The following is an 11,917-nucleotide window of genomic DNA, read 5'->3' as shown; positions in this document are numbered from 1 at the left end:
TCGCCGGCTGGTGTTTTTTCAATGTATGCTTCAGACACGGGTCACGACGAGGCGTTCCCCATAGCGACCCCTAGAGGACGCAGTGTCTCGTTCCCTACTCAGGGAACCATGGTTACATAAGTAACCTGAGACTACATTTAACATGGTATTTTGATGGTACTTCAAAGAATACTACAGTATTACCATCTAAGGTATTACCATGATTGTATGATAGTAATACTATGGAACTTTTTGTAAGGGATACAGCAATTAAAAACAACATTTACACATCCAGGATAGTTTTAAGTATTATTTTTTTACATGAATGAGCAGCCATTTGTTTTTTATATTTTTTATATTTATATGTGGGTACTGTTTGAATACAGGATTCATATGTGGTATATACATGGTTCTATGACAATCAAATGCCAGAAACCAGAAAAACAGCAGCTAGAAACCCTCTTTAGAAGTTCAGACCGGTTTCAGACATTAATATTTCTCTCATGGTTGAGCTGCCACCGTTTTTTGGCCCCTCCTGCATTTTTCTCAGTGCTGGCCATTTATTGAATTGCATTTCTTCTGTTTCCGCCGTCACTGTCAGGAAAGCTGTCTGAGTCATAATCCGACAGAATAAGCAGTGTGCGTGGGGACGGAAAGAAGCCGAGTCGAGGAAACAAGATAAAGAAAAGACAGAGGCAGTGGGAGACAGAGAGGAGAGAGAGAGAGAGACAGTGAGGTTTAAGTTGATGACAGCTAGAGGAGGATTCATTTCTCAATCAGCAGCAGTGTTGGTCTCTGTGCTCTTAGTAGTTGCTGTGCTGTTGGGGCCGCTGTGTTTGGGGCTCATTATCTCATGTGAATGGCCAGCTCAACCGCACTGACACCACTGCAGAACGTATCGCCTGCTCTGTTTGGACAGCCGTTAATGTGTCTACTTGATGTGAGCGATTTCTAACCAGTGGAATAGTTCATTTGTCATTCAGAGTAAAGGGTAAAATAACACCCTGGTCATTTCTGGTTATTAAAGTTGGTGCACTTGCAGGGTAGCATTGTTGATTATGACTAATAGTCAAGCCAAGCATTTTTACATTTTTATTTATTTATTGTGTTTGGTTATTTATTTATTTTTTGATGGTCAATGTTGATAACTAGAGAGAAGAGTGGTCAATGAAATATATAATTATATATGATATAATAATTACATATTATAGCTACACAAATATTAAAATAATATAATAATAATATGATGATTTTATTGACAGTAGATATGTGTATACTATTTATTAAATTTAAATATTATGCATATATACTGTATACACACACACACACACACACACACACAATATCAATTTAGCAACTGTGATGAAATTATAAATTACTTTTTACTATCAGTCATTTATATAATTAAATCATATATATTTATGGCTATAATATATATGTATAATAGCCACAAATATATGATTTAATGATATAAATTACTGCTAGTAGATAAGAATATTATTTTGTATACAATAATATTTATTTACAATATATATATATATATATATATATATATGTGAAATACAAATAATGAGTTCATCACTGCATTTTTAATTTGATATTTACAGTAATTTGTGTGTTTATAATTAATAAAATATTTAATGTTAATTAAACGTTAATTTTACACAAAGATTATATGCAAATTACATAATAAATTCTACATTAATTGCTAAATTGATTATCACATTTTTTGTTGTTTTTAATTGATTAGTTGATTTTTTTTTTATTATACAATTGATTTTTTGTGTTTATAATTAATAATTATAATTAATGTTTATATATATTTTTTTTTTATTTTCACGCTTAATTGATTTTTTAAATTGATACAAGGAGCGAATTACGACGTTTGCAGCTATGTCATATCCAGAGGTTGCAGACAGAAGACAGGCAGATTCAGTGTTGATAAGCTCTTTGTGTCTGCTTGCAATTGCTAACTGGTGAAATTGTTTATTTGACATTCGAAATAGCAGGTTTAAAAAATAGTGTGATTAAAATATTCTCTCTCTCTCTTTCTGTGGAGAATGGCTCCTGTCCTATCCAACTCCAACCTTGTAGTGTTTAGTGGCACTGGAGTTTCAGAGTCAGATGGTGATGGCTTTGTCTGACCCACTTGCTATAAATAAAAGTTGAACGGCGTAGAACAGCAATTCAACAAGGCGAAAAAGATCCAGTGAACAATAGCGCAAAACTATATTAAAGGGGTGGTTCATTGCAATTTTACTTTTTTAACGTTAGTTAGTGTGTTGCTGTTTGAGCATAAACAATATCTGCAAAGTTACAAAGCTGAAAGTTCAATGCAAACGGAGATATCGTCCTTTAAAATTCTGGCAGTTTAATGACTACAAAAACAGCTGGTAGGGACTACAACAAGTTACTTCCCGGGTTCGTGACGTAACAAACCAAGATAAACCCCGCCCTCGGGAAAAGGCAGCAAAGGGGGCGAGGCCATGCTGCGCTGCTTTAGAGAAGAGGAAGAGAAAACTAGAGGTGCATGTAAAAATCTATTCAACGATGTTTAATGCCTACAAAAACGGCTGGTAGGGACTACAACAAGTTACTTCCCGGGTTCGTGACGTAACAAACCAAGATAAACCCCGCCCTCGGGAAAAGGCAGCAAAGGGGGCGAGGCCATGCTGCGCTGCTTTAGAGAAGAGGAAGAGAAAACTAGAGGTACCCGTAAAAATCTGTTCATATATGATTCGCAATTCTGTCTTATAACGATTCTAATGGATTCACAAGATTCAAAATCAATGTTCTAAAGCAGCGGTTCTTAATACTGTTCCTCGCGTCCCCCTGCTCTGCACACGCTCTGCATCTCTCTCTCTCTCATTCAGCTCAGCTCCAACAATGAACTGTTACAATTATACACTTATTTTCCCATAGTTATGAGAAGTGTTAAACATGGACGCGCGTGCAGTTGCCGTACTGTATTAAAGCTTTAATCAGGATAAAACTGTATATTAAAAGCTAACATAAGCAGTAGCATTTACAAATAACAGCGTATCTAAAAGTATGAGACAACAACAAACAAAAAACATAGACCTGCCATTAAAAGCCGTGCATGCACAGGTTCTGCACGATCCTCTTCAATAATATACTCTGATTCTCAATGGTGTTCAAACCTATAAGAGATATTAACGACGCCGTTGTTTACAATGCAACCGGAGCACATGCCGCTGAGGAGAGGGGCGGGACGATTAGACGCGCGCTAGAGGCGGTTTAGCCAATCACAACACACTGGGCTAGCTAACCAATCAGAGCCCATCGCGTATTTCTGAGGGAGGGGCTTCATAAAAGAAGGAAATTATCAGCCCGTTTCTGAGAGAAGGAACAGAGCGGTGTGGAATAAAGATAAATTATATGAAAAATAATGCGTTTTTAAAAAAAAACGAAGCATTAACACATGTTAGACTGCACCCCATACACACAATCAAGCCTAGAAAAAAACCATTGAACCACCCCTTTAAATGATTGACAGAGATAACACAGTGCTCGCAAACAGTGATTGTGGAAAGCTTTAGCCTCATATCGAACCGTTAACTGTTGTTTTGATACTGAAATAAAATCGCAATGAACGTATTGGAAAATTCTGTTTCTTGAAGGTCAGATGATAGAAGATCAAATGGAAGCTTTGCTGAACTTGAGATTGTTCTTCTAAATAAATGATCCTGTAATCTCACATGTGTCTCCTCTAGAGTTTCACAAGAGATCTCAAACTGCTCTCAAATATGAAAGACTTCCATCAAAGGTAAAATATGACACTTTTCTCATCAGGTTTTCCTAAGATCAAATGATCTGCTGCTATCCATGTTTATTTTATAGCTCTGTACTCTTACTGTATGTCAATAATGGTCTCACTTGTGTCTGTTTTTCTCCTGAGGAACTTTAGAAGAAACATCTGAGACAAAGTTGATTCCTGAATGAAACATATCTGAGAATTCCAGAGCAATTGCAGACATTTTCTGTTGAAGCTCTGTTTTAAATATAAGTGTTATGCATCCAGTAGTGAACAATCTTCTTGTTTGAATCTCTAATGCTGACTAATAAATTCAGGATTGCTTATATTGAACAGAAGTGCATGTATGCCGTACAGGGATCAAATTGACTTTCACTAGAGGACGAAGTGGCCCTCAGTGTGAACCTCACATCGGGTGCTTTCCCCTTGTATTCACATTCATTACATGTTTTATTGCTCAGACAACGTCCCTAGACAACACTCTATCACTCGCAGAGGGTAATAGCTTTTTTCGCCGGTGTAATTTAATTGATCAGCCACTTGAAAAAGCCAACAGAGATCAAAAGTCGTATGCATCTAAATTAGTTTGCGATGGAAAGATATTTAGCATTGGGTATTTTATATATAAAAAAAAATTTTTATTTCAAAGTTCTTGATTTATTTTTTATGTTCTATAACAGTTTAGGCCTATTAAATGGTAAAAATGTTGGCTTTTAATTTCACTGTAATGTTATATGGTTATATTTACTCATTTTTTCATCAGATTTTGGGAATAAATCCATTTAATAGAGGCATCAGTATCAGTATTGGTGTCAGTGCAGTGTAGTTACAGTGTAGTTTTATCATTTCCAGCTGTTTTTATTATTATTTGTAGCAAATTAATTGTAGTAGAATTTTTTTAAGAATACTTATCATTAAATGATAATATATTAAATGAAATTAAATGAGAATATATTTTTCTTAATTTAAAAAAATTAAATGCACACAAAATATTTTTTCAAATAAAATGTAAATTTTTTGTGTGGTGAAGGCAGTGAAAATTATGAAAATGACAAGTGTGACACCGTGTCTTAAAGGTACACTGTGAATCAGTATTATTTTAGCATTATTTATATACTAGTTTATTAATATTTTCAATTCATTTGTATTTTTATATTTTCCGTTTTTTTTTTGTTGTAATTTTGTATTGTGCTTTTTTATTTGCTTTGTTTTTGTATTATAATATTACTATTTAGGTTTAATCTATATTTATTTCAGTTTTTTTTAATTTTTTTATTTCAGCTTTAGTTTTTATTTATTTCCAGTTAGTAATTTCAGTGTTTCAACTTTAAACAAAAATGAGAAATGTTGCCTTGGTGACTAACTAATAAGTTTAAATTTGCCATATAATATGAACATTTTATTTTAGCTTTATTTCAATTAACATTTATTTTTATAATTTTTATATTTTTTGTTTTTGATAAGACTACTGTAGAGGGTTTTTTTTTTTCATTAAATTTGTTGTTTGCCATGAATTATTGAGCCAGTACATAAGAAATTGGCATTGAAAACCATGTTATTTCCATACTGAGCAGACAATATCGATTTTAATTCAGAGCTGTCAAGTTTGATTCGGCTGGAAATTTCATATTTCAACAACAGAATGTGATAAAGAGGTCAAAATTATGTAGTGTACACAGTAAGATACACATACAGTAAGAAAGCTATAAAATTAGTGTGGATAGCAGCTCGGATCATCTGATCATGGATAAATATGATGAGAAATGTTTGACTTTATACTGAGATCTTTAAAGGAACACTCCACTATTTTTGAAAATAGGCTCATTTTCCAACTCCCCTAGAGTTAAACAGTTCAGTTTTACCGTTTTCGAATCCATTCAGCCGTTCTCCGGGTCTGGCGGTAGCACTTTTAGCTGTAGCTTAGCATAGATCATTGAATCTGATTAGACCGTTAGCATCTCGCTCAAAAATGACCAAAGAGTTTCTATATTTTTCCTATTTAAAACTTGACTCTTCTGTAGTTACATCGTGTACTAAGATTCCGGCGTAATAATCAAGGAACTTTGCTGCCGTACCATGGGTAAATGGGCCTATGGGAAAATAGGCTTATTGGAAGTTACCTAGCTGGGACTATTTTCAGGCGCTGCGTAATATCATTGCGCCTGCTGCACCCATGGTACGGCAGCAAAGTTCCTTGATTATTGTGCCGGAATGAGAGTATAGTTCCTAGCCATATCGGCCTAGAAAATCGCAACTTTTCATTTTCCTAATCTTGATCTCTTCTGAAACTGGCGAGTTACTGGGGTCTTTTTCTCAAATCTCAGACACAGAATTGCAAAGTGTCCATTTGCTCTGCATTGCTGTCTAGGACAAACTGGATATCGGTTAACTTTGCAGGAAGGAACTTGTTTATTCCCCCTAATTGTTCTCAAACTCTCTCTTTCCTCCAGATGAGTCCGGTTTGACCCCTCCACCAAGCCTTGCACCAGTGATGCAGGTACCAGCCCCTAAAGAAACCCCCAGAGGAGTTGCATCCATAGGACATGACTTCCTAGAGTCTGTCCTTTCTCGTAAGGATCATCTTCTGGCCCAGAAGGGTGTGACTCTTCCCAGCAGTTTACCCCCTAATCTGGTACCCATGTTGGGGAAGGGGCTGGGGGCCGGAGCAGAGGCCCAGTCCCCTGACCAGCCCCTCTTGAAGAAGATGCACCCTGCACACAGTGCCACTGGCCGACCTACTTTACCTCCAGCCTACGACCTCCCCACCGAACCCCCGGAGGCCGTCGCAACGCCCAGCTGGGATACCGATGCTCCGACCCCACACCAGAAACCTTTGGGCACCGCTGCGGTTCCCACCACTGTGAATGCTGAAACAGAGTCTGGTGTTTTCACCTCAGGTAAGACTGAGATTTTTAGAGAAACCTAGTAGAAAACTAGTTGATGTTCCTCATGCTGCTGTTGCTTTTTCATATAGTTGACTCTGTTTAACTTTGTTGTTTAGTTGGTCTCGCAAGCTCTCATGGAAATTGAATGACTTCTTCATCATGACAAATCATTGGCTAGCCGGGTTTCCGTTCACTTTTAAAGGGGTCATATGATGCGATTTAAATTTTTCCTTTCTCTTTGGAGTATTACAAGCTCTTGGTGCATAAAGAAGATCTGTAAAGTTGCAAAGACTAAAGTCTCAAATCCAAAGAGATATTCTTTCTGACTCACATAAGTACGTTTTCATTTAAAGGATTTGCCACTGATGATTCAAACGCGAGTTTTGGGCAGTAGAGTAGCACTTGTTGTTTGTCATTTCTCTGATCACAAATGCAGACAGAGTTTTATGTTTACGCGGTGCGATGCAATGCACCACACCTGTTGTTACTAATAATAGCATATAATATGACACTTTGTGTTAGTAGCATCTGTCACGGTTTACATTAGTGTAAACAAAATATTTATTGCCAGCCAATTATACTTTGTGCAAACAGCGTCTAGCTTTATTTAGACTAAGTATAAATAGCATCTACCATTTACTTAGCATTACATAAATATATTTAAAAGAGCAATTTGCAACAGTTTCCCCCAGAAGTGATGATTTTGTTCCCTTTAACCCATGGTACAGAAATGCTGCTTTATTCACAAATTGTTTTTGCAATTTTTCTGAATTATTATTATTATTTATTATATTTATTTATTTATTTGCATTAATTGAATTTGCAACTTGCAATATACCTAGTTTGAACACCTGTATAGAAATTGAAGTTTAATTCATTTGCTAACTGCTAGCCATGCTGAAAAGTCACCACGTTATGATGTTGTTGTTGTAGTTTTTTGATGCTGGTGTCTTGGTTTCCTCAACTAACCTCACTAGGAAAACCATACTTGTTGAGCAGTTCACACGAGTTTTGCTTGACTATGCAAGATCCATGCCAAACCGGAACTAACCAGTATAAACTATCCTGAACCAGCATGGAAACTGGAGCTACTCTAAGCTAGCATATTTAGCGGAAATGTACAGCTACAGCTACATGATGTAGATGTTTCTCCTCGCTGTTGTTTTTTTTATCTCAAATCCCCTCTGTAGACATTCTCAGATGAACGGTTGGGCTTTTAATGTCGTCTGTCTGGCATTTTCCTCCAGCTGTAACAAACTGCAGGGTCAATTTCACCGACCCAGAGGGCTACATCGATTCTTCAGACGATCCGCCCCTCCCTGAAGGAGCGTTCCTGCAGTGCACTTATACAGTGACTGTCTACATGGGCTACGGTGTGGAGCTACAGGTACCTTTTAATATGAGCTTTGAATATTGCTTCCATTAATCATATATTTCCTCCACCGCCAAATGATATGACAAACTACGCTGGATATTCTTGACTGAATGGGCACCTGTTAATGCATGGATCTCTTTAAATTACATGCTAATAGACTGTGTCATTCAACAAATAAGCAGCTGCAGAACACCGACCACAGCATGTGGCCTCGAGGGAGTTATCTGGAAATGCAATCTGCTGCCTAACAAGCTTTTTATTCTCCTGTGCCTAGCACATGTTCTCGACACCCTCGGATACGGGTGACTGAGCTTAACAACCCTGCGTCCAGTCGAATGTGCCCTCTAGTGGCATGTGGTGTATGTGCACAGATCTAATTACTGGAGCTGAGCACTTCAGGCCGGCAGCAGTGCGTTCCCAGAGAGCTGAAGCCACACAAGCAGATGTTAATGAGAGAAACGGGGGTTCAGTAGAGTCGTATTGCCACAGTGCCCGCATACAGCCGGCTGTAATCCCATGTCCACGTCTGCTGTCCCTCTGTGGATGATTCACACCCTTGACATAATCTCTAATTACCGCTTTAATCCACAGCCAAAGGCCTGCTGTGTGTGTGTGTGTATTCTGTCTCAAGGGATTAAAACACTCCAATTAATTTGGTATGTATACACACACACTGTCCTCATGGGATCGGGTGAGATACGGATAATCCATGCTGGCTGTGATATGCTTTAAAGTCAACATGAAATCAACATGCACTCTTTTTACTTTCTTACTGCACGTTCCTGATGTTATTTTGCACAATTTATTGGTGCACGTTATTTCAAAGAAAATGAAAAATGTTCTTGTAATCATCCATCAAAATGTATTACATTTCTCTGAAATGATTTTATCAAATTGTTTTTAAGAAAAATCTATGAAAATTAAGCAATGTAACACCAAAGACACATTTAAATAAACCATATGAAAAAATATATATGTAAATTAGTTACTTTTTCAACATGGTGTGAAAAATCACTATGCAAGCCTTTGAACTTTGGTCTTTGAAACCTTTTATATTAATTTTAGATTAAAAGTGTCTAAATTGATACTAATGACAATTTTGACACTTTATTTTATATATAAGCATCTTTTTTTATTTTAGAAATAAAATGTGTTTATAAATATTTACATAGATTTAATAAAAAATTAATAACAGTACATTTACAGTATTTTATTTTTATTTATTATTATTTATTCAATATTTCAGGTAATATCACTGTATATATATAAAATATATTATTAAATAAAATATTGGAGATATAAGTATAATATAATAATCAAATTTAGTTATATTAATTATTAATATATAATTGAATCTATAATAGTTATACACATGTACATATTAAATATTAACACTAATTTGTTTTTTATTATATTAATTTATTATATATTATGATGTATCCAATATTTCAATTAATATCAGTATATACAGTATACAATTCAGTATTAAATGAAATATTGGGTATATAATCATAACAAATATAATAATTTAATATACTAATTAATAAAAAATTATAATAAACACACACACACACACACATATATATATATATATATATATTCCTTTTTTTGCACACTTGTTAAACCTTGTTAAATGCTTAGCAATGGAAAACAAAATTATTTGAGAATAAAGAGTTACATAAGTAACATAAAATAACTGTAAATGTCTTAGAAGTGTCTTGTCAGATGAAGGAGACAATCTATTTCATATTATTTAAGAAATTGTTAAGTTATATTGTTATACATATTGTTTTAATGAGTGAAGTCAAGGCGCATGTCACTGTCTCTATATTTTGAGAGTTACTCATGCATGAAGTTACCATAATATAATTATCAGATACCATCATTGCACTATGTACTTTTTTGTAAAGTTGTGTTCTCAAATGATAAGAATGTTACTGTGAATGCTGTACTGTTCTTGCCATACATACTTCTTAGTGTACTGTGTGTTCTTACCAGTGGTTCCTGCTAACATGATTGGCATTCCTTCATTGTAGGTCAAAAGTGTCAACCTGTCAGAAGGCGAGCAGCTGTCAATCAGAGGGGTAGATGAAGCCGGGGCCCTGCTGGTTCTGGCCAATCAGACGCTTCTGGTGGAAGGTCAGGTGATCCGCAGCCCGACCAATACGCTGTCTGTGTTCTACCGCTCGTCTCCGGAGGGAGGAGTCGGCATATTCCAGCTGCATTATCAAAGTAAGTCTTTTTCAAGACAAGCCACTTATGCATTAAACACAGCATCTTTGGGACTTGCCTCTTGCTGTGGTTTTATAGAGATAATTACTCTTTTACATAAAACTCTGATGTTTATGTAATATTATAGTAATGAGTCCCACAGGTGCTTGTGTAAATGCTAAAAACGCTTCTCATCCAGAAGTCTCAGTACTTGCGGTGCTCTTGTTGAACTTGTTAGTCACCGGCCAGACTTTGCCTCCAAACTTTTAATTGAAAAATTCTCCATTTGGTTAATTTGCTTGCTTATCTAACTTGATAGCTTCTGCCGTGTCCATTAACCGGCTAATGTACTTGTAGTTTCACTCCAGGGCTCATTTCACAAGGCTTTATTGTGCCATCTTGTGTGCAGTTTGTCTTATTCTGCATCCTCGAGTGGCATTAGCATTCATTTTCTTCATAAATGATTGAAGGAATAGTTCACCCCCAAGAATCTGTCATTATTTACTCAGATGTCATAAAAGGAGAGTTTTTGAAGGATAATCATGCACTCTTTTATTGTCCAGTTTTTCGCCTGAGTTGTGCTCTACCTCGACGGCCTCATTTTGGGGAGGTGTCAGTAAAAGATCTGCATCCCGGAGGCACGGCCCATTTCCAGTGTCACATGGGATACCACCTGCAGGGGGACGCCACACTCACGTGTCTCAATGCCTCGCTGCCCGTGTGGAGCCAACATGAGCCAAGCTGCAGAGGTGACATACTGAGATTAGTAGAGGAACAAGTGCTGAAATGTTCATATAAAAAATTACAAGTCATTTGAACAAACTCCTAAACCTCATATTAAACATATATTCTATAAGTATATATGTGACACTGAAGACTGGAGTAATGATGCTGAAAATTCAGCACAGGAATAAATTACATTTAAAATACAGGGGGTATAGAAAAGAATCAGCTCCCTTTAAAAGAATCACATTTTGTTGCTTTGCAGCCTGAAATGAAGACGGACACAGTTTTTGTTTTATCCAGTTGTATTTGCTCAGAGCAACTTATAACATCCAAGTGAAAGATATAACACCAACATGTCAGAAAAAAAAACTATTAAAAAAAAACAGAATCACTGAGGAAAAAGGATCGCCCCCTTGTGTCAGTATTTTGATGAACCACCTCTTGCTTTAATTACAGCCTTTAGTCTGTTGGGTTTTGTCTCTACTAACTTTGCACATCTAGACTTTGCAATATTTGCCCACTCTTCTTTGCAGAACTGCTCAAGTTCAGTTCAATTTGATGGGGACTGTTTGTGGACTGCAGTCCTCAAGTCATTCCACAGATTATCAATGGGGTTTAAGTCTGGGCTCTGACTAGGCCATGCAAGAACATTCACCTTTTTCTCCTTCAACCACTGTGTGCTCAGTTTTGCTGTGTGCTTTGGGTCATCGTCATGTTGGAAGGTAATGACAACTATCTGGCTATCTGTTTCCTTCAATCCTCACAAGTGCTCCAGTCCCTGCTGCAGAGAAACACCCCAATAACAGGATATTTCCACCTCCATGCTTTACTGCAGGAATGATGTTATTTGGATGGTGAGCTGTGTTGGATTTCCACCAGACATATCGTTTGGTGTTGAGGCCAAATAATTCAATTGTAGTCTCATCTGACTCAGAATCTTCAAGGTGCGTTTTGGCAAAGCTAGGT

General features: G+C 36.5%; 1 protein-coding gene across 2 annotated transcripts in view; it reads left to right on the top strand.

The window, feature by feature from the left end:
- LOC107758626 (seizure 6-like protein) overlaps nt 1-11,917 on the top strand; it is a 45,665-nt gene that overhangs the window by 22,401 nt on the left and 11,347 nt on the right. For both annotated transcript variants that reach the window (XM_016576397.1, XM_016576398.1), the window contains 4 exons: nt 6,205-6,651; nt 7,887-8,026; nt 10,051-10,246; nt 10,789-10,974. In XM_016576397.1, the coding sequence (XP_016431883.1) occupies nt 6,205-6,651; nt 7,887-8,026; nt 10,051-10,246; nt 10,789-10,974 (969 nt within the window). The remainder of the gene's footprint in view (nt 1-6,204; nt 6,652-7,886; nt 8,027-10,050; nt 10,247-10,788; nt 10,975-11,917) is intronic.

This window comes from Sinocyclocheilus rhinocerous, unplaced genomic scaffold (assembly GCF_001515625.1).
Source record: "Sinocyclocheilus rhinocerous isolate Xijiao unplaced genomic scaffold, SAMN03320098_v1.1 scaffold623, whole genome shotgun sequence".
In the NCBI taxonomy this organism is placed as follows: domain Eukaryota; kingdom Metazoa; phylum Chordata; class Actinopteri; order Cypriniformes; family Cyprinidae; genus Sinocyclocheilus; species Sinocyclocheilus rhinocerous.
Note: the sequence above shows the minus strand (reverse complement) of the source record. Positions and strands in the feature narration are given on the sequence as shown.